This window comes from Apis mellifera, linkage group LG4, assembly GCF_003254395.2.
Source record: "Apis mellifera strain DH4 linkage group LG4, Amel_HAv3.1, whole genome shotgun sequence".
Lineage (NCBI taxonomy): Eukaryota > Metazoa > Arthropoda > Insecta > Hymenoptera > Apidae > Apis > Apis mellifera.
Genome location: NC_037641.1, coordinates 11,683,646 through 11,707,449, shown reverse-complemented (window position 1 = coordinate 11,707,449; position 23,804 = coordinate 11,683,646). Strand labels below are relative to the sequence as shown.

At 48.5% G+C, this 23,804-nt stretch overlaps 1 protein-coding gene across 4 annotated transcripts in view; it reads left to right on the top strand.

The window, feature by feature from the left end:
- Positions 1-23,804, top strand: part of LOC408787 (transmembrane and TPR repeat-containing protein CG4341) — a 127,118-nt gene that overhangs the window by 68,899 nt on the left and 34,415 nt on the right. For all 4 annotated transcript variants that reach the window (XM_006567201.3, XM_392318.7, XM_006567200.3 and 1 more), the window contains exon 6: positions 19,648-19,733. In XM_006567201.3, coding sequence (XP_006567264.1) covers positions 19,648-19,733 — 86 coding nt within the window. The remainder of the gene's footprint in view (positions 1-19,647; positions 19,734-23,804) is intronic.

Sequence of the window (23,804 nt, the reverse complement as noted above, 5' to 3'; positions counted from 1 at the left end):
TTTCCTCCTCCGTTGCTACGTGGAAGTAGTAGCAAGTCCAGTGGACGCTGACCCTCCTCCTTCTCCCTCCTCTCGAATCCGCAGGAGAGGGAAGGCAGTCGTAATTTGCGTAATCCGCCACCGCTTCGCAAATCTTGCGAGCGAAGCGTGTTTTCCGCCGACTCGAGCGGCCGTCTTTTTCGAAATAGCGAGTCGAGGAGGTTGAAACGATCCTTGCTTCGTTCGAATCCACGGATCGACTCTATTGGAAAGGTGTGAATTTCCTTACGAGGAAACCAAATCGATTCCTGTTTACTACTATCGCGCGTAACTTGGCAGGAGATCGAACGCTTTCTTTTATGGTTGGCGAAAAGAAAAAGAGATCCTCCTCCCTTTTCTCCACCTCCGGCGAGTTTCGATCGGCGGTTTGGTCGTCGTGTTTCACTCGAGGGCAGCCTTCGAGGGAAGAGGAGGAAGCTCGTCAAGTCGTGGCGAGTCGATAAGTGGCCGGTGGCCGTCCCTCTGCGATAAGCCCGCCGCTCTCCACGTAACATACGCTCGTCGGTGCAACGTGGTTATCCATTATCTCTGACCGTAAGAGTCGGTGCGTTCTCTCTCTCTCTCTCTTTCGATATTCGCCATTCTTTTTCGAGGCAAGGAACGTTCCGTTGGAAAATCGGTGGACGAGTTCGAGTCGTTCGATTGGCGTTTGGATTCGATCCAGTGGCTTCTTTCGAACGAGATTTTTCACGAACAGGTAGATCTCTCTCCCGCAAACATTACTATTAACCCGTCCAAAGCGTAGTTTCAGAGTAATCGCACCGTTTCTCCAAGACTACTTCTCTCATCGATCCTTGATCCAACTTTAACGAAAGCAGATAACAGTTTCCCATTATTTCGAAAGAAAAGATGCACGGATCGCCGTCCGTTCGACGAATGTCAGGAACGATCGATCGATTGAAAACCACGTCCAACAGGATTTCGCGCTTACCTGTGTCTTCCGCGATTTGTCCCCGGCCGCGAACAGCGACCGTCGATTTCCAGCGATGAAACGATGGATGTTGATTTATTAAAACCCCTCATCCATCAACGGGGAATCGGAAATTGATCGAACATCCTTGCCTTGACCAACGAAAAAAAAAAGGAAAAAGAGAAACAACATGGCTTCGATAACAACATCCGATAATTTTTAAATCGCTCGATTGTCGAGGATCGAAGCGTAATTGGCGCGCGACGAATAGTGAAAGGAAAGTATCGAAAGTGGACGAAAGAAGATAGGGGGAGGAGGAGGAAAGAGATATAGCATCCGTTAATTAAGCGTCACGAGCGAGAATTATTGGCCGTTTCACAGACGGGTCGGCTTGGCGGATACGTAATTACTCGACGGTAAATAGAATCAGTTGATTCGGCGGCGAAATTGACACCGAGTTCAAAGGAGGGTCGTGCGCCGCTTAATTGTCGTCGCGACGCCGGAGGTGCGACGCCGTGGTTACACGGTTGACGTTAAAGCAAGCATCTGTGCCGTTGCGGCGCATCGACGCGCGAAACTCCCTCGACGCGCTACATCAGAGAGGGAGAGGGAGGGAGAGAGAGAGGCGCGCATCGTATCGCACGCGTACACCAAGTGACATCCACGCGGTATCAAGCCGCACAAGGGGGTGTTGGAAGACGGGGGTGGGGTGGTTGAGTGCGGCTCCGAGTGCAATTGAGGGTTTTCATAACGACACCGGTGGCGCGAAATTGCGCGACCGAGCTGCCGGCGAAAACGCTAACGAAATCAAACTGCCGCGATCCGGGAGAATTAATTTGCCCATTGTCTCGATGAAATTGACGCGAGAGAGAGAGAGAGCGGCGCCAAGGAGTGAAGCTAATTTGTCAAACGGCGAAACAATTCGTCTCTTGTCTTCCGCGAAGCCTCAACGCGTGCTAATATTTACACGCGTCGATATCTTCTTCTGAGCGAGGGATCGAGATTCGAAAAGGAAAAAAGAAAACGAAAGAGATTACGATCCATCTTATCCGTTCGATCTTCTCGAGCGTAATAAAGCGGTAGGGAAACATCGATCGTGAAAAAACTGTTCTCGATCGTGCACGTGCTTGTGTTAAGCATTGAGATGCGTGGGAACAGATGTCGAGAAATATGTTTTCGGGGCAAGTTTTTGTTCTTTTCGGGGAAAGTCGGGGAGGAAAAAGGAAGAATTAATGGTAGTTTCCGGGGAAAGTCAATATCGAGGGTGTCATTTATCGGGCGGGAGAAGAGACTGGGAATTGAAAGTGGAAGAGACGAGGATAATGACGAGAGAACGCGAAACGATCTTTCCACAATCTTTCTTCTCTTCGAATTTCGCCCTGGAGACGTAGCGAACGTTTTGCGTGACGAAACGTGACGACATAAATCTCGTGTAAAGAAAGGAAAGAGAGAAGGAATTAAACAGCTCGAATCTATACCTCGTCGGACGAATTCAGGTACAACGATTCGGAAATGGATCCGATTACGCGCGATTGATTTTGCGAAACGCAGTCGAATAAACAAGATCTCGCCGCTCTCTCGGTTTCCAACGCGATGGAGGTGGCCGGTTATCGAGCTAGTTTTTGGGTGGAACAGCGAATCTACCATCCGCACACCATCTATTTTCCTCCCGGTTTGGTTAATTTGCATAGGGGCCAATCGCGCCGCCCCCCCGATATATCCATGCTTGTAAAATGAAACGCAAGCAGTGTCGGACGTTTGATCGATCAGCCCCATTCAAAAATTGACATCCCGATGTTCCTATTACGAATGACACATCGGTGTACGCCGCTTTTTACATATATATATATACATATTCATATACATATATATATATATATACACACACCCAGGTAGAACGAGGAGGAGAACAATCGAGCAGCAACGCGAAGATTCCAACACCGGTTTAAAATTCAAACAGCGCCTTCATCCCGGAATATAAAGCACGTTCCCAGAGATTCCAGCGGAATATAACGTTTCTTGAATATGAAAACGACTCGACTCCTGACGTTTCTCGCAGGATTCCCCCTCCCTCTCCTTTTTTCTCCGTAACAAACACCGATCAAAGAAGAGGGAAGCGGTGCGACTGGGATCTTCGATGTTTAATCGTGGAAACGATTCATCGATCCTCCTCCCGCGAGGAGGAAACGCCATCTCTCGGGCGGAAGGAATGATCCCCCCTCTCTCTCTCGAGTCCCCTAGAATTGGCAAGGCGAGGTCTGCGAATTGAATGGGAAATTGATGGGCTTCTGCCTGTCGGCCGTATATACGCCGCGTATATCCGCCATAGAACCACCAACTAGATTCCGTTGTGTCCTCGTGTACACCACCCCGTCCCAGCCTACCTCCAAGCGTTGCTCCACTCCCTCTCCTCGGCGTGGTCCTCCTCTGCATACGGAACTGCCGCCAAGGTGTACGTACGCGTGTATGCGCTGCGTGCGTACAGATGCACCCGGCTACCCGAAGTAAACCGTGGTCGCCCGTTTGTCGACGTTCCTGTTTACCCACGCTGACCGCTTGAATATGTATCGTCCCGCCGGCGCTTTGATTGTACACCTTCGCAATTTGCATACGGAAGCGTCCAAGACGCAACAGCCGCCTCCGTCCACCGCCTTCCGCCTTCCGTTTCGCCACTGCCCCACCGTTTATATTGGACCGACGTGTACCAGGTGTGTACACCTGTTGGTACACAATGACGGTAGAGTTTAACTGAAATCTGACTCCTGGTTCGAAAATCTGTGAAATGGAAGGAATAGTCTAGGAAACTAGTCTAGGAAATCTGGACTTATCTCTCAGGTATCGTCGCGGGGGGGAGAGACTCTCTCCTATCCTATGAACATTATCCGCGGCGAACGCGGAGGATCCGGAAACGCTCCAACTTAAAGCACCACCGGTGTCGGTGGTTAGTACGTAAAGGTGTTATCTCAGGTTTACGTCGACTGTTATCAGATACCGCGTCGCAGGGAAACCTAGTTATATCCGAGCGCGGTTCAACTCTCCCGTATTCCACGTGATTCCCTTACTTTGAATCTTCTTCGAAATCTCACGTTGTCCCCGTTTCGTGTATATATTGTAGAGAGCTAGTGTTAGCGTTATTGAATTCAGCTTTTTTTTAAAAGAATCCGAATAATAATAATAATCGCAATTTACGTTTGGCTCGGTTTCGAGAGAGTACTTGTCCGTGGATCGAGGCGCGCGTTGAAAAATCATGGATTAATAAATCCGTCAAAGTCGGGCAAAAGTTGGCAGAACGGTGGCAATTATCGTGCACGAGTTGCACTTTGCAGCCCACTTTACAGGACAATGCTCAATTAGTTCAATGCGCGTTGGACCGTGGAATTAAGTGGAGGGGGGAAAAAAATTCACTGAATTCGGTTATAAATTTCTTTTTCTCTCCCCCTCTACGTCGGTAAGCAGCCCCGTGGTAAGCGCGAAACACGTTGCTCGAAAACGAGTTGCGTGCGCTGTGGAGATACGTAACGGATACGTAACGTCTGCCTCTATTCAATCCAATCGTTTCTTTAATGCCATGATAAACGGTGTACGGTTGAATGTACGGTTCGAATGAAACTTTGTTCTCCACTTGTTGCTCCCCCAACGTCGCTCTGTGTTACCCCCCAACCATATTGCACAACCCGAGTCTTGGAAACTTGGTACGCGAGCGTGGCTGCATGCACGGCTCCCGGGATTGGGAGCAACGTTTCGAATCTTTCGAGAATTGATATTTCCAAGCTACTACGAAAAAGTGACTATTTTTCGTTCGTATAATTATATTGGAAATAGATCGGGCGAATAAGTTGGCCGAATTAATTTCGAGACACGCGCGAAACAATTGGTTCCATTTATCGGTAATCACGGTTTTCAACTCTATTTCCCTAATAGGCCGATGCGCGTGCACCACGCGCGTTGTATTTCCGTTTAATTTTTAATACGTTCAATGGTTATAGCCGAAACGTGACTCGAACTGTAACGGTCCGCGACTGCGTTTGACGGGTACGGTTATCTTTCAATTTGTATGAATGGCCCCGATTAAAGCGAGCCAACCAACGGTTTACCTCAATGGGAATAATTGGTGCCGATCGAGTGAAATATTTGCGTATCGATAGGCGGGTAACGGGTATTGCTTTCAAAGAGATTTTACCCGTAATTCGCCATAATGCAGTTCCGTGATTCGCTTACGCGTCAACGTCATCAACGAGTGATCGGGGGAGAACAACGAGAGGGGATATTAATTCTGGAGGAGGATTAAATAATCTCTGTTCGAAAAAAGGAGACGAAGATTTCTACCTCGATTCGATTCGATATTTTATCGATACGATTCCTCGAAGAAGAGGAAGATATCCACTTGGAAACGTTAACAGTAAACGTCGTGGCGCGTATTCGAGTTTATCGAGAAGCTGGCGCTAATTTGGAAGAAGATCGGGGAGAAGACGGATCGGAGCACGATGGACAATCGGGAAAGATGGAAACTTTCTCCCCTCCTCTCTTGGCATAGTTTGACGCGTTTCCCTCGGGCAGAGAAGGAGGAGGTTTGGAATGGGACACGACAGGAGGTTTGGGAGGGGCGGCGGAAATGCTCGTACTCGACGGAGCCAACTTTGAACGTCGGTGTTCGTTCGTGCAGCTGGATGCAGCGACGAAACTGGAGCGAGGTTAAATAGCTGCGAGGTTTCTCTCTCTCTCTTTCTCTTTCATGTTCTTCGAAAATCGCGAAAATCGGAGGAAGGAAAAAAGAAGAGGATGGCACGAGTGGAAAGTGCGAGAAATCGGATCTCGATCTCGCGAGCGAAAAAAAAGAAAAGAGAGAAAGAGGGAGGGAGAGAGATCGGTAAAGGTGAAGGATCTAATTTAGGAGTGGAAAGTTGTTCGCGGAATTTGATCCCCAATACGAAAAAGGCAAACTTTAATGAGATCCAGGATCGTTTATGGGTCAATTTAAACTTGGCTTTATCAAATTTCTTCGAATTAACGCCGTGGGAAATGAAGTTTGGATTGGAAGTTGTGAAATCATCATCGTTCAAAGGTCAACATTAGCGGTATTTTCGGCATCGCGTTCCGTGGGAGGGGGTCAACAAAAGCGAGGAAGGGGAAAAAAAAAAGAAAAGCAAAAGTTGGACCAAAGTTTCTCTAAAGGTTACTTTAAATAAAACTTGAAATACTCGCAGCTATTCCGGCGTTTCGAGTTCCTTCCTTCCTTCCTTCCTTCCTTCCTTCCCTCCCTCCTTCCAAGATTTCCAAGAATTTCCCAACGCCAAGTATTTCTATGGGAGGGGGGGAGTTCGAATGGGAAGGCGAAAGGTCGAACGCAAACATCGTTTAATATCGTCTCTCGCGCGAAACGAAAAATAATCGACTCCGATACGGTTCCGTTCTTCTTTCTCCAGAAAGAAACTTGGAAAGAGAAACTAAAAAAAGAAGCGATTCCTCCTCGTATTAAAACAAGTCGGTTGAAATCGTTTCTCCCGAAGAGAAGTCGTCGTCTTCGTCGTCGTCCTCGTCGTCGCAAGCGCGATAGTTCGATACGTTAATCCGTTAAGTCGGGAAATTTATCGAGTCGAAACTCGGTTTAATCCGGGACCGATGTAGACGCGACCAGACCGAGTTGTGTAGCTCTCCTTGTAACCTGTACTGTAATGTACACCGAGGGAAGACGGATACGAGGCTCAAAGGAAGAGAGAGAGAAAGAGAGGATCTCGTTCGACGAAGGAGAGGTTTGGAGACCTTAAAAGCGACAAGACGCGAGCCGAGCCGTGCCTGTCTTCCGAGTTATCTCCGGGACGCGACGTCTCGAGGCCTGTCAAGGTGAACCAACTTCGTGAATTAATTACTCGGGGAAACGACGAAAAGAGAGGCGTACCTGACCACTGTGAAAGGTTTCCTTGGACGATCGCGTGCAAGTATAGCTGGCCAAGAGAAGAGTGTGTTTGCGAATTGGCTAAACGAGACAAATTGTACGTAACCGACGAACGGAGCAACCGCCGTGTTCGGACAATGGTGCTTTAACTACGGAATTCATGAATCCTCGATGACTTGGCCCTTGGCAATCGTATACATATATCTCGTGTACCGATCGGAATAACAAAGGAAAGGGGGAAAGAGAGGGGAGGGAAGACGTTGAAAACGAAGACGAGAAGAAAATCCGGATGAAATCCGGGATTTTAGAAATATGGTGAAGAAAGACATCCCCTCCCCTCCCCCGAGAAGAAAGTTGAAAATACAAACGTGGAAGAAACCGAGCGGATAAACGTTTCATCCAAAGTCAAAGTAGATATATACGTACAGTCTTGGAAGATGAAACGATAGCGAATAATACACGCGTATCCTATTTCGTGCGAGATTCATCGATACCGTGTGGCTCTATAGACGCGTGTATAAATATAAATCTGGGAAATGAAAGGGAAGGAAGGAAGGAGGCACGCGTGGGGGAGGAAGAGTCGAAGATAAAGCAAGTTCGGAGTGTGTGCTCGACCCGGATACCAGCCGCGCGCCAAAGTTTTCGAGAGCTATCCCCGACGCCACCCCGGGGGATCGAGCTACGCATACGATCCTCCCCCACGAATTCTACCCTCCATGTTTCTCGAAAAATCCTCCTCGAAATTCCGCGGAGAGGGAAATTTTTCTCGAATCTTTCTCCTTTCCACCCTTATTATCTAGCAGAAACAGATTCTACGAGGAGAGTTTCGTTTCGTTGGCCGACCATCCTTCGCCAGTCCCTAATCGACCCTCGTCGCTGAAAAATAAATCCTCCCCTCGATCCTTAAGGATACTTCACCCCTTCTCTCCCCGATCGAAAAGCCATCGAAATGGTTGGTCGAGGGAAAAATTGATTATCCATATACAAGAAATGAATCGATCCAGAAGACGAGTCATCATCGACGAATCTCTGAGAGTCTTCTCATTGTTCGAAACGTTCTTTCCCCTTCAAACAAAGGGAATTATTTCGATATTCTTTCGCTCGAAGATACAACCTCTAAGGATACGATTCACGAGTTCGAATCGTTTCTTTTTCCACCCTGAAAAGAAAAAAGGAAAAGGAGAAATTCTAATTCTACTCTTTCGTCTCCCCTAAAATTATCTCCCTATAGAATATAGGACGCGCGCTGTTTCGACGTTGTTTCAGCGCACGGCCACCGTTGTTGCGAAGAGAGAAAGAGAGAGAGAGAGAGAGAGAGGTGGGAGCTAGTGATAGTAAATAACTTCCGGATCGATACCGTTTGTTTCGCGCGCTCGCGACGCGCTCGCCCTTCATAAATTTTCAACAGGGGAAACCGTTGGCTCGGGCGGAATATAACGAGGCCGGCACGAAATCGCCTCCTCCCGTCTCTCTCCCTTCCTCCCTCTCTCGTCCACCGGTGGATCTTTGAAATTCCAAGTCGGTGGAGTATTCGGTCCCAATACCGAAGTCGCGATATCACGGTCAATTTCGCGAGCCCGGCTGCCGAAATCGAAGGAAAGGGGAGGGAGAAATCGGTTGGCCTACAGGCTGTCGTTTGTGCACGAACCGTTTGCGCATCGGCAGTGGCCGCTTGTCAGACGGCAATGTCTGATAATACAAAGCCGCGTTCGGCCTTCCGTCCTACAGCGGCGCAATCAGTACGAACAATCAGTTTGCGGAATAGCCGCCGCTGGACACACAATCGGCGTCTTCCGGTGATTCACCGGCTTAAAATACGATTATAATTCCCTTTTGTCCCCTAAATCGTCCTGTCGCGCGTCCTATCTCCCCTCCCCTCGATCAAACATCGTATATCCCCGCCCGATATATATTCCATCCCCGATATTCCGCCCCTCCCGTCATCAAAAGCGAAAGAGAGGAGGAGGAGGAGGTACTTGGAGGCTGCCTCGAGATCTCACTTGGTCACAGGCGAACGCTCCGGTCATTGGTCCGATCGAGGGCTCTCTTCCTTCCCGCATATTTTTCCTTTCGTTTACTTTTTTCCTTCCTTTCTTTCTTTCTTCTGCTCGCGTCCTTATCACGCGAGTATCTCGTATTCAAGACGAGTATTGAAACGAGATGTATACGTATAGATAGGAATAGGGAGGAATTTTCCAGCCGATGCCTTCTCCTCTCGAAATAATAACACTCTCTGGAAATTCGTGATTTCCATTCCATCCAAGGCAAGTAGCAGAAATTAGGCAGGCGGTCTATTTCGCGTGAGAATCCTCTCTAGGCTCGACACGCATCCCGATTCGATTCTCTCTCTCTTCATCCTTCCGTCGATCCCCAAAGCTTCCCCTCCTCGATATCTCCCCCCCCGTCTATCGTATCGTATCCGCTATGCATCCGTGGATTTCTCCATGAATCGAAAATGGCGATTCGTACGACGATTACGCTCAAATATCGGCGAGATAATGCAACGGATCGGCGGCCAGCCTCTTTCTATTGCGAGGCGGGTTGGATTGAATGCGCGACGGGACGCGTACGCTTTGCGTCAAAGGCTCGTTCCGGGCGGAAGATGGCGGGGGAGGGGGTTTGGAATCGCGGGGAAACCGTTATCGTTCGATACATGGTTTCCACATGGATCGGGACACAAATCGGTAATTAGTATTCCAAAATGATAGAGGGAGGGGGTTGAATGTTATCGGGGGGTTGCTTTGGCGCTTCGAATTTAGCGGCAGATAAACCCGGACGAACGAAAGCGAAAAGCCAGATTACATCGTCACGGTTCCAGGGAAGAAAATTTGACACACGCTTTTGGACGTCGTCTCTGCCATCATTTAGTCTAAGAGAAGAACGACGAGTATTGTCGAGAGAGCAACCACGCGTTACCCGAGCGGAAAAATTGACGCGTTAAGCTCGACGAGGTACGATTAAAGTTAGAGAGGATCCCGTTTCACCGTTGCCACCTTCGCCTCGCGTAACCGTGTTTAACTTAAATTGCTTCCAACTCGATCGACACAAATAAGCCGGCGATGTTTTTTTCCAACTTTCCTACCTCTCGAGAATCGAGAAGTGTATTAACGGGGGCAGCGGAGAAGTTATTCATTTCCCGCGGCGGTCCGAAAATGATGGACACGGGTGTCGAGGATGTAATCGCGTTTCGTCGAATCGAATGGATATTTGTTTTAATATGGACGCGAAGCGGCGCGGCGGACAGCAAGCTCGCGTAAATCCCACCGAATATCGTTCCACCGTTGTCTGTATCGCGATATCGGTGCGCGCAGAAATTGAATTAATAGGCGTCGAACGCGTTACAACCTCCCTCTCTCTCTCTCTCTCTTTCTCTAGTTCCTCCTCACATCGTGGAATCGATACCTTCTCTCCAAAATTCCAAAATTATCGATCATAAACTTACTCACACCTCCTTCGAATCTCTTCGCGGCTATTTATTTTTTAATCTTACACCGCTTCGAATTTTCCGTCTCGTTAACTTTCGAAAAAGAGAGAGAATGCGCCGCCAGTATTCGTGCACGATCGATAGTTAATCGATAAAAAAAAACGTGGAGGGATGCACGTAGATCCATGGTAAATAATCGGTTCATCCCTGCGAGATAAATCGGAATCGGCTATCTCTCGATCGTATAATGCGGGCCTGGATCAGAGCGGTGGCCCGCTAATTGCGCGCGTTGTTCCGGAACCGTTTAAATCGGTTCACCGCGACGGATCTAATCGTCGCCCCGATTCTCGCCCGTGTTTCCACTGGAACGCGACCCAGCTCTCGATTCTTTCCATCCCCGCGAAAATCGAGTCGTATCCTTTCCGCGTCCTTCACCGGACGAAAAGAAACGGATGGAGCGCGGTCGATCGGGGCTTGATCCGTTGAAGGGAGACCGGTCTATTATCGTAATCTCGTCGGTCGATAACAACGGGCATTGGCCTCTCGGTGGAGCGGCCCTTCTCCCCCTCCTCCCCCCTTCTCCAATCCATTTGCCTCTGATTCTCGAGCGCATCGATCGAGCCTCTCGTATCCTCGGATTCCAAGGCTGGTTTACTGGACCTCTCTCGTTACCAACGTTACGAATCGTCGATTTCGTTCCCGTCGAGTCCGGCATAGCCTATCTTCTCGAGCTTTCGATTCTTCGAAATTCGACTCCGTCTTGTCGAATTGTAATGGGAGAAGTTTCGAAATCGAGCTTCGATCGAATAAAATTCGAGTTCTCTTTTGTTTTCTCGTCCAGCCTGGAGAATTTTTCGTCGATCAAATTCCACGCGACAGCCGCGATTTCCAACCCTCGCCGTTTCCTCCCTCTCGACTCGACTCGTGGGGCGGAAAGCGATGTCGATCGAACGAGAAGAGAAAAAAAGAAAAACTCGAAAAGCGTTGAAAAGGCGAGCTCGTCGCCGAGGAGGCGGTCGAAAAGTTGCGCCTCGTTAGAAGAAGTTGCTCGATCGGAAGGGGAGGGAGGGGAAGGAAAAGATGGAGGAAAGCGTTAATTTGCGGCAGTGGTCCTCAGAAGCTATTACGGCGAAGCTTCTTAAGGGAAAGTTGCGGAATCTTAGAGGTTGCTCGTGCCCTGCCTTAATAAGAGCCTTAACATCCTGTCTATAAATTTTAAGCGATGTAAAATTAGCGCGAAAACCCATCCCTCCCCCCAGCCTTTTTCCTTCCCCTCGAATCGGCTGCAATAACAGGTTTCAACCTATTCTCCTTCCCTCTCGCCTCGCCCCTTTTCTCCGCCGCCGCCGAAGTCGTTTATTAACTGGTATTCCGCCGGGAGTCGGAAGGTAATTCGAGTCCGAACACGCGAATGAAATTGGGTCATACTTGGCGGACCGGTTGTACCGTTGCCACGACAGTGTCACGAGAACGGCGGTGTAAACGATGCGAGGAACGTGAGCCGAATCAACGCCGCGAAACGGAGGGAAAGATAATTAATAACCACCGCCTCTTCTCTCCTCCGGTTGAAACGACGATTGCTCGCGGTGTCCGATTCGATCGATTCGACTCCAATTCCCTCCCTCGACGAACGTTCAACAGAGAGGGAGAGGGAGGCGAGAGTTGCGCGCGATTCCATCATCGTATCATCGGGTATCCCTTATCGAGAGGGAGATGCACGGGATCTCGAGCGTGGAGCGTAACGAAACGCGATGCGGGGCAGGGCGAAGATAGAGCGGCCATGCGGGAAGCATAATTTTCGAACCGACAGAGCGGCCAATTCCGGTTTCGCCCGGTCGAGCGAGAATTGAATCGTCTCGAGGACGACCGTCGTCAATTCATCGAGCCATCGACTCGTCGTCTGTAATCTTTGAGGAGAGAGGGAGGGAGGCAGGGACGCAATCGCGTCACCGCAGAGGAGATTTTTCGCGCGAGCGAAATCAACAATGGCCGAGCGGAGGGGAAAGAAGAAAAACGAGAGGAGAAGAAAAGGATGGATGGAAGCGGACGGCGGGAGGGGAGGGGGTCCGCGCACGATTTACTTTGCAAAACGACGGAGGAACTCGGAGTAAACTCGGAGGCGCCCCCGATACGACACTCCCGTCTGAAAACTTGGCCAATAAGCGGCGAAAACAAGAAAGAGGCGAGACCTCCGTAGGAGGGGAGGAGGTAAAAGTAAGAGCAGGTAACGGGGTACGGTTCAAAACAGTCGAATATATTATTCCGCCGTTGCTTCTTCTTCCGCTTCGACTTGGAGGGATTACCATTTGCCAGCCGGATGGCTAACTTATATGAATATTTGGCAGTGAACGAAGCGTGTTTTAAAAAAAAGATACAGGCGAGAAATTTTCTCTCTCTCTCTCTCGAATCCCTGTTTGAATTTTTGCCTCGCCCTTCCTGGAACTCGTGGAAGATCGTTGCGTGAGCGACGTTTAAGCAATTTTCAAGCGGCAATTGAATAAAGCAAGCGCGGGAACGGGACGGAGGCGAAATTGCGAGGCAATTGTTGCACGGAAACGAGGCGGGGGCGCAAAAACAGCGGTGCGCGATGACCGAGCGCACGCCCGTCTGAATAATATATAAAGTTCGCGTGACTCGCCTCTTTATAACGCGACGGGACGTATCGCGCCGGTTCAACCGCATTTTCGCGTCGCGGTTGCGATATCCCCCGGGAAGATATCCAAAAAGGAAAGCGATTATCGATTCGCAGTTTCTCGTTTTCGAAGAAATTTCGATTTATTCTCCTATTTGTTTCTTATCCCTTTTAAGTATTTAACCACTTCCGATACGAGCGTCGATTATAGTCGACGGCCACAGATGATCCCACACAGCCGAGCGTCGACTATAGTCGACAGAAATTTTATTTTATCTCTACAATTGCGGAGTATTCGCTCGCATAATTTTAGTAATTTCGCTCAGTCTATTGCCCAACACGGTTCTGTGACATTTTTACATGTATAAAATAGGAGTTATTATATTTAGTTCTCTTTATATTTATAGCAACTTAATGGGCACAGTTGACGTCTCGATAGGCGCCGTACCGAAGTGGTTAAGTATCCGTTGGATTCCATAATTCGATCGAATTAAATTGTGGAAACGTGCTCTTACTGTGCGCGTCGACGACTAGAATCGAGAAGATCGATTTACGTCGTTAAGAATCGACAAAGACGTCAAGCTTGGGGATATTTCCTGCCCGGCCACGAGGAGGAGACACGCGCGAGAGCGTGGAAGAAAGACGGGACTTAAACGAGCCTCTCTCTCCCTCTCGACTCGTTCATAAATCACGAACCTCGATTCTCTACGAGTCGAATTTTTTTCCTTCCATACGCGTTCACCCACGAAGAGAAAGTTTACACGGTGAAATTTAATCGTTCGCAAGGGAAATAGCCGAGCCTTTCTCATCTTTCGTTTCGGGGAAATTTCGAAATCGAGCGTAGCGAAATTGCGATCGTCACTGATTCAATTTTCATTCGCTTCCTTCTTCGTTCTCCTTGCGAGAAATCGAAACGATGCAAAATAGCGGGGAGAAAACGTGTGGAGAAACGATAGATGTCATGCATATATGCATGTAGGCGCCGATCCATCGGCGATCCACACTCCTAATAAAAAAAACGGCGAGGTATTGGTCGTTTTGAACAGCGGGTAATTTGGCGGTAAGGCGAACGCGAAGAAGGGGGGAGAAGGGAGAAGGGTGCATCGGAGCGTAGATAAGAAAGAACGCGGTCCTCGAGGGGTACAAAGGTCGACGCGATTGGACGGTTGGTTTTTCCGCTAGAATTCGAGGCTCTCTGCGGGTAAGGGAAGCAGCTGCTCCCTCCCCGGTTGGCAAGCTTCCCGCAAGGTTCGAGTGGGCATTCGCGGGGGAGGTCGAGAGGGAAGCGAGACCGATCCTAAAATTCCGAAGCGGGTGGTTGGAAAAGCGTTCCCTCCCAGAGGAAGGAGGAGGAAAAACTTGAGGCGGGATCGATCATCGTCCGTCCGCCGCGGAACAAATTAATCAGCCCATTCGTTACACCTGTCATTTACACGTTTCGTCGGCGGACGCGCCGTTACGAAAGACTCTCGAGACCGCTCTCACCCGATCCGAGAAACGGTATTTTTGTATAACCGTGAACGCCGGAATTCGCTGGAGAAAAAATCGATCGACATCCATTTCGCGTTCTTCCGCACCATCTTTCCTTCTTCTCGCTCGCTTTTACTCGCCTGTATGGTTTATATATATATATATATATATATATATATATATATATATGTATTTCCACTTTGGGAAACTCGATCGAAAATTGAACGGATCCGTGGGGGATGGCCTTCGATTCGCAGCGGAAGAAGAATCGTTGGCGGAATCCCGTAGTGGAAAAAAGCGAAAAGGGAGGCGCTCGATGAAGCGTGAGCCGGTCGTTGGGAGAGCAACGTGTGCAACGCGGCGAGAACGCGGCTATAAACGATAAACGTCATATCGTTGGTTGCACGTTGCGCGAACCGAATCTTCCTGTGCGCGCACCACACGCTCCCATTGGCCATTATTCGAGGCGTACGCGCGTTCACGCTTTTCCCTTTTGCGAATACGCGTGTGAGTGTGTATATACGTATACGTGTCTCTCCCTCTCTCTCTCTCTCTCTCTCTCTGCGCGACAGCAAAGAACGGTAGAACGCGCTCGTATACAACGGGCTCGCGAGGATATTATCGCGGAGCGCTCAGGAAACAGCGTTGTACGAGCGCTAATGCGTCGCTTCGATCCGCAACAGAGCGGTGCTCCGCGCTTCTCCGTCGAGGCTCGCTGCCTCGATTCCACCAGCTCCAGCTGCAGCCGCAGCAGCTGTCGGTCGACTCGGCTGCCGTGTATCGATCGGTTCCACGACCACCGTGAATCGCGTTTCCACCGCAGCCACAATTCCAATCCTTTCCTGTCCTTGTCCTCCTCCCTTGTCCTTCTTCCTCCGCGCATCGCCATACACTCTCTCTCTCTCTCTCTCTGTTATTTCTTTTTCTCTTTTCTTTCTTTTTCTTCTTCTTTTCCACTCGCCTTATGCCCCTTCCCCCTCCACCTCCCTTTCTCTCCCTCTCCTGCCACTTCTTCCTCTTTCTCTGGCGTTCTCGTTTCTCTCCAAATTCCTCTTCCAACCCCCCTCCCTCCTTCCCCTCGAAACTTTTTTGCGCCGAGAAACAAAAAAAAAAAAAAGAAAATCAGACTTCGAACGAGAAAATCCAGGATTAGAAGTACAGCGCGATATTCCAGCTGGCTGTAGGCTAGATTTCGAATCGAGTCCCCGAACCGAGACGACCGGATCCGGTTCGAACGGAGCACCGATGGTGGAGCACGACCACCGATGCTGGGCTTCCCCGATGTCCAATTGATTCAGGGCCGTAAACTGTAACCGGTGTCTGACTGTATCACCGGTGTGCAAGCAGCCAGTGTGCGATTCCCAATACGAGACACCTCGACAATTTCCATTGGAACGCATCTGTGGCCTCTCCCCTCCTCTCTCTCTTTCTCCTCTCTCTGCACGAACGAGGAAGAACGATCGTTAAAACCCGTAGGAGGAAACCTCGTAGGCCGTAAATCGTGGGTCGTTACATTTCGGAAGCGGCGTTACGACGATGGAAAGATCCAATTATCGGCAGTTCCCCTCGCGTCAATCTCTGGCCGCGCGTTAATACGAGGTTCGTAACGGGAGAAAGGAGGCTTGGAAACGGCCCTTGCGACGTCCATACGACCGCCGATACGACCGCAACCGGGCCGACGCGGTGGAACGACGGTGTGCGCGGCGAGGAGGAGCGCCGCCAGCGCCGCCCAACGACAACGGCCGATCCTCGCGGCGCCATGTCAATGGCCACCGATCGGCCAAATTGATTCTGCCGCTCGATGCACGCCCTGCCGTCCTCTTCTCTCGTCGTTAACATTACGCCCCCTCCTGTTACGGTTATTGGATGGAAGAAGGAACCGTATGCTTGGAACCGTTCCGCAGCCAGACACTCTTACGAATCGAATAGAGTGTTTCCCCCTCTTTTTATTAGCCATATCACCGAGCGAAAGTATTAGTTTCTTTCGTCAGATTTCGAGATTACGTACATCCTTACGTAAAGGAGCAGGGATCGCGTTTAAAATGTTCGTACGCTCGATCGATCGTATTTTCAATAACACTAGCCTTGGATAAGATTTCGAAACGCTCGAGGAGGACGAGAGAGAGCACATCAGAAGCTTGAACAGCTTATCACAACGACGAAACACATCCAGTTACCAGTTGCGATTATCGAGAGAAACCCTCCTCGCAATATCCGCCAGCGATAATTATAGATATATCGGATTATCGGAGGGGGAACAATGCGAGGACGAGGACGTGCGAGTTATCGGCTGTCATTCCCGGTTTCGGATACCCCCCGGTGCTATCGATGCGTCAGACTCGTTAACGGGTAGGAGAGGAGGAGGGGGGAAGGTAAACCTGACGCGCCGCGTGTCTTTATCGAGACTTTTATTCGTCCCTATATCCCCCGCGTAATCCGAGTCATTAAAGTCGCGTAACGACCGAAACGCCGAAATCCATCCGACCCGTCCCGTCCGTTTATCGTCGATGTAACGATTTCCCCGATCGGCCATCAACCAACCGTGTTATTTCGTCTCTCCCTATTGCGCTTCTACTCAACGATCCAACTTTTCCCGAAAACTAATCGCATTAGCGGCTGTCAACTTGTCGAAAGAATCGCCTCCCATCGACGATATATCATAAGGAGGAACGCTCGATCAGGAAACAACAGGCATCGATTCAACGGTTCGTCCACCGTTTGGGGACACCGTTGATGAGAAGTTTTCGAGACGAGAAACGGGATATAATCCGATATAACGTTCGATCTCGTCCTTTCCTTGGCCCCACCACGATACGATTTTACCTGTGATGCCGTCGAACGAACGAGGTCAAGAATCGTATTTCGAGCACATTTGCACCAATTTGCGCCATTCTTTTTATCTCTCGTCCTTATCGCTCATTCCTGCCCCGATGCCAATCCCGTCCCATCCCTCCACCACCCCGCAGCGATAGTGGATCCAGCGGTGAACGAAGCGGGCACGCACGCATCGCCGATAATATTTTCGACGATGCGAGGGGACGCGAGAAATATTCGAAGCTCGCTTTGTCATCGGGACCGGCGATCGGCCAACAAAGCCGAGCGTGTTGGGGAAATGTCGCTGCATACCTGGGCCCGTTACACGGACGACACTGCAAATAATAGAGATCGGGGAGTGGAGAGGGAGGGAGGGGGTTGGGGGTCGAACAATGGCCGAACAATGTATTTATTTTAACAATCGAACGATCCGCCGCGGTCGTTTTATCCGTGACCCTTCGGCGCCGCAGGCCGTTCACCCTCTCGTCGTCGCACTCGAAATAAGCGCGATTCGAAAACCCGCGTCCTCGTCACGACGCGTTCATACGGGTTGATCAGAGCAGATTTGTGCATCGGTGATAAAAGTATGTAGGAAGGAGAGAGGAATCCTCTTCGACTCGAAACAAATGTAAACTAAGAGATATCGCGGGGAGAAAGAGAAAGAGAGAGAGAGATCGTTAAATTCTCGGTCGAAGAAATTGCCAAGGGGAGGGAGGCGTCCCTTGAAAAGCTATCCGTTCGTTCGTTCCGGGGAAGCGATTTTAAATAGCGTGTACCGGTTAACCGGAGACTTGGTTGGAATAATAAATCGCGGGAAATATCGCGGACAATTGCAAATTGGTACAAACGAGAGGGATTGTTATGAGGAGGGAATGAATAAAAGCTCGGCGAGGGGGGAGAGAAAGGAGAGGGAGGTGGTAATAGATGGTGGAAAAGAGAAGGAGTCCATTATATATTGCGCGAATATTCATCTTGAAAGTTAACGAACGCGGAGTAGCGTCTCGTTAACGAACGGGAAAACTCCTCTGGCCCAGGCCGGATCGTTTCGCTCGGAAAGAAAATATCCGCCCCTTTTTCTCGTCCACCGGCCACCATCTCTATCTCTTTCTCCTCCCTTCCTTCCTTCCCTTCTTCTTTCTTTCTTTCCTTCTTTCCGCTCTTTTTTTCCACTCGTTCGAACGTTCACAAAGCGTGTCATTAGTATAACTTTTTCACGGACGGAGTTAGAACAAGTTGAAACGATGGGGACCGGATTTTTATATTCGGTTAAAATAATGAAGTTCCGGCGCGCGAGAGCCAGCCGCGTGAAAAAGTTCGTGATCACGATCCTCCTCGTGTTTCCTCCTCCTTCCTTCTGCTCCCCGCTCTCTTGCCCCGATCGACGATGAAACGCCGATGAAACTGTCGCGCGATTGCTAACCACGGTCCTCCTCCCTCCGCTGGAATTTCAATATCCATCCCCGAGTTTCCCTCCCTTTTTCTTATTTTTCTCCGAGATATCGTTCAATTGATCAGCAGAATTAACGATTTATCATAAACCATGCAGGGAAGGATTACGAAAACGAGGAATTATCGATTCGCTTTTCCCTTTCAATCCTTTCTTCTTCTTTTCTCTCTTTCTCTTCCCAAAGTCGAATCGATGCGAGGCGAGATGACAGATCGATAGATCCGCTCTCCTTTTTCTTTTCGCGAAATATACGAAGAAACAAATGTACGAATCAACTGTCCTTCCTGTCCCTTTCGTCTTATTCCTCATCTCCGCTTCTCGTTGGGTCGACAATTTCGACGGATTGAGGAAGGGAAAAAAAATATTAGCGACGAAAGCGGGACGATTTGCAGTGTTAAATCACCAATGCTTCTCCCTTCTTCTCTCTACCAACTATCCCCACCGACAAGTGATATTTTCATCGTTCGTCGAGTGACAACGTTCGAGATTAAAGATTAATCACTCGACGCGGTCGAAAATGAATTTTTTTTTCTTTCTCTCTCTTTCTCTCCTAAAATATGTATGCCACGATGGCACGTATAGGCCCCCCCCCCACTCCCCTTCTTCCTCCCCGGGAGCGTTATATAAAGTTCGTTTATTGGCACTCTCCCCCTCCCACCACCGTTTCTCCCAGCTCGTTTTCCGTACGCTCGTTACGCCGTTCGACCTCCGCGACGATAAGTCATCGGTTGACAAGTAATATTTTTATCGTTTCTGAGAGTGGCATTGTTCGAAAAATGATTAATCGTCCCCCCGTCCGAGATTGTTATCGATGAGAGAGAGAGAGAGAGAGAGAGAGAGAGAGAGAGAGAGAGAGAGAGAGTGAGTGAGTTGTTTGATCGCGCCTCCCCTCTTGACCATCGCCGTATCTCGCCGCATGAAACACGCGTTAAAATAAATAATTAAATTCTCATCAGGTATATCGATCTATTCCCCCGCCCAGGTTGCTAATTGTCCGTTTCCGGCTGCTATGTTACAGGGGAATATTGCAGCAGGGCAGGAGGAATTACGAGGAGGCGATTCTCAGTTATCAGCGGGCGATCCATTTCCGGCCCTCGTTGGCTCGTAAGTATTTCCTTTATTTTCCCGTCGAACACATTTACGACGAGAGAGGCTCGATCGAGGGTCTGGTTTCTACGCTCCAGATTTCTCTCTCTCTCTCTCTCTCTTTTTCTTTTTTTTTCCTCATCCTCTCTCCTTTCTTCGCCCTAGCCTCGTTTCCAATAAGGATAACGAGAGAAAAGAGAAACGGTGATGATAGGTTCGAGGCTTGAATTAGCTGGAAACGTAATACGAGCGTGCTGGTTAATGAATTCGCGGGGGGTCTCGCTAGTTATCGCGGTTCAATTAGGGCATCGGGGCGGCCCTAATTCCCCGGCGGATGAGGAGGAAGAACGACCCTTCTCTTCTCTTATCTTCTCCAATTCCGTTCCATTCTATCGAGAAGAATCTCGATGGAAGCTCGTGCGCGCAATTCGCGTAAGAACCGCGTACGCGACTTTAACGAGAGTTCTCCTCGTCGAATTGCCTCCAGTATTATTCCGCAGACGGTTCGAATTTCTAGTTACCCGATCCCTTCCGTTGCTTCGAGGCGATCGGGTATCGGAGAATATCTCGCGTAAACCTCGTTCGAAAGATCGACGATATCGAAACGCGTCGTGTCTCCGATCCGTTATCCTCGTCCCGATGATCGAGAAATTCGCCGAATATTCGTCCAATGTTATTACGGATTCACGCTCGTTTACACTCGCGAAGAGAATCGAGATCCTCTCTCGAGGAGGCTTAATCGAGGCCTCAACTCGCACGCCCGTAATTTGCCCCGAGAATGCATCGAAAATGCGTCGAAAATTTCACGCGAACGAGAGACACTTTGAAAGATTGAAGCCTCGAGAAGGAGAAAGCCGATACTGACGATGTTTGCCCGCTGTATATACATATATATATATTTAACCTCGACGATATACTGGTTAAAATCCAAAGTCACCTTTCGTCCACGTATCCCGGCCTACGTAAATATTATTCCCATTTATTTTACGGCGCGGTTTCGCGGTTTCCGTTGTCCGACTTTTCTCGGAAATACGGTATTAAACCACACGAAATACCTTCTGAAAATATCAACAACTTCTCTCTCTCACTCTCTGTCTCTTTCTCTCTCCAAATCTACCATGTTGCCAGATATAAACCACAGAGGTTCATATCTCGATGTACTACTAGTTTCATCCCGATGATTCTTCCATATCAAGATTTTTCCTTTTATCGATCCTCGTTAATGCCTCTCCCTTTCGTATCGATCGTCCACGTTTCTTTTCTCCTTTCGGTCCACCGTTGGAAAAGACAATATCCGCGTGGTAAAGTTTTTTCCTCACGAAGAGAATCGCGCGAAATCGTGAAACGCTGTACACGCGGTAGGCGTGACCGCAACTGAAGAAGGGCTCGAACGGTCGTTTTCTTAACGAGCCAGAGTGGGGGCCAGCGTCGTTTGTCACGTGGGCCAAATACGACGATTTAATTGGAACCGTCCTGGGAACGGTTGTTAGTTACCGAGCGAACGTTGTCGCGATATCGATCTTATCTCGCGGCTGTTCTTGCCGTTGCGTTTGTTCAACGATTGTACGGTCCTCGAATATTTTTCGCTTAGATCGGGTTTCGCGCTCGAGAGACGACTCTCCGAGTCATGAAGTCGGGCAAGAGAAGCAGGCGACAGTTAATAAGAACGCAGTATTGATTTGTGAGTAGGTTTCTTATTTTCTTTTTCTTATCGGGAAATATTAAAAACTCGTAGCTTATAAATGGAGATAAGGTATTTCAATTATGCTTGATATTCAGACATTCGTAGCAATATTATGTAATTTTGTAAAGTTTAAAAGATCTAAAAGAAAATTTCGAAAATGAAATTAGCTCGAGTGAGGACGAATTCAATTTTGAATTGTTTGATTAATTCTTGTATTCTTTATAATTATATATTGGTATTAAAAAAGCAAAAGAACGAAAGGCCACTTACCATCTACGATTTATAGAAATTTTAGTTGAGAGGAGACTTTTGATCACCAATTATGATGAAATTCGATTGAATGGGAAGCTCCATGTGATTTTAAAGATTTTAAAGGAAGACGCGAAACAACAATTTGCTTTAATTTGAATTATCTCAGCTACAAAAAAAAAATACAGAAATTAATATCAAAAAATCATATTTTCAAAGACGTAAATACGCATAAATCACTAAAACGTGATATTTTTGCAAGTTAAGTCGTGTATAAAATTATTCTCTGCTATCTAACGAAAACAGATTCACCGCGTATGCGTAAAATCGTCTCGAGTTGTTTCTTCGCTCGACTGAAAAACCGTTTCGTCGAGCGTAAACGTTGAATACACAACGTACAGACAGAGACGAGTAGAATTAATTCTCGCTTAATTTTATCAATTTCAAAGATGAAAAACGGATAATCGATACTTCTAAAAATGTAAAAGATCGGGGAGGAAATAACGCGGAGTTATTCCAACATGTTTAATCTTCTATGAGCGCGTTCCTCGTTATTCTTCCAACTTCAAAAGTTTGGGAAGGAAGGAATCGCGATCGTTAATCCATTTCGCCCTGACTGATGGCCGACGATACGTCGTTCCGCTTGGACGATCGGGCGGAAAGTAGGGTAAGACGGTTGCGCTGCAAATAGATCAACACAGATATCGTTAAACAAGCGTTAGAGTTTCTGGAACAACGTCGAAGGGGGAAAGGAAACGAGGTAGGTTTCTTGGAATCGTTCAATCAATCGGTCATTGATTTCGAATGAACTTGGAAATAGTTTCGAATCGTTTCTAAAATAATATCTCGTTCGTTATTCCCTCCATTTAACCGTTGGCTCGTCGATTCGTTGATATTAACTTCCGTGCGAATCGTTTCGAAAACGCTCGTCTCGCCTCGAGGGGAAAACAAGAGGGAAGGACAAAAAGACAATCTGCGCGGCACACGGATTCAAGCAGGCGGAAAGAGCGGGCGCGAGTTATTTCAAGCGGGGGAGGGGAGAAGGAACAAGTTTGTCAATGCTGTTTACACGGTGAATATTCGCGGAACAATTATAACGCGATTTCGGGCGCGGAAAATATGTCGGGTTGGAAAGCGTGACGGCGGCCGCGAGAGGGGGGGACGGGAAGCATTTTCGTGTCCGGCCGCTCGAAAACGCCATTTGCATCCATAAACGGATTAGCCGGCGAGCGTATAAAGCCTGCAAGAATACTCTCGTCCACTCTCGTCAGATTTGATCTTCGTCCGCCTACTAATTAGCCGCCTCTGGATCCTCCCCGCCCCGGTTCCGCTCGGTTCCCGGGGTTATCTGGCGCCGTTTTATCATCCTGATTCACGGCGTATCTCGCTTATCTCGCGTCGAACCGCCGCCAAACACCGGCCTCGTTGTAACTTTCGTATTGGCTCGTCCCCTTTGGATTATTCGATTGTTGGGACCAATGTGGAGAGGAAGGGGAGAGGAGCAAACGCTTCACTATTGTGTTTCTTGAAAAGGATGCAATGAGGATTCGATGAGAAATTTTTCCCTTTAAATCAAACGCGATAACTCGTTTACTCGAGGATAAATGAACGAGCGAAAATAAAATGTATACACATAACGATTATTGTTATTTGCATAATTGTCAATCGGTCGTTGCGAACGTCAATATTTTGAATCGCGATACGGGGCGAAATCAAGCGCCTTTTTTACCCATTCGGATGTAATATTTACATTTCGGGGGAAATATCGAGGAGACGAGGAGCCAAATTCTTTCAGATTTATGACGCTCTCCGAGCCAACTCGTCGCCCTGCGAAATCGAATTCGCGGCCAAAGGGTGTCGAAACTTTCCTATCTCGGAATAATAATCAGAGGGGGTATTAGCAGTTGTTGGCCCGTAAAGGTTCGTTAAACCTCTCCTTTTTGCGGTATCTCCCTGAAAATAAATCCTTCTGCAAAGATCCCTTGCCAGAAGGGAAAAAATGGAACGTTGGCTGGTCGGACGATGAAGGATAAATGGGAATAGGACGACCGCTTTCCATATGTGTGTGTGTGTATTAAAAAATTTGGCCGAATTGGGGAACCCAATATAATAATTTAATTCCCAATAATCCTCATCGGGAATAATTTCATCGACCT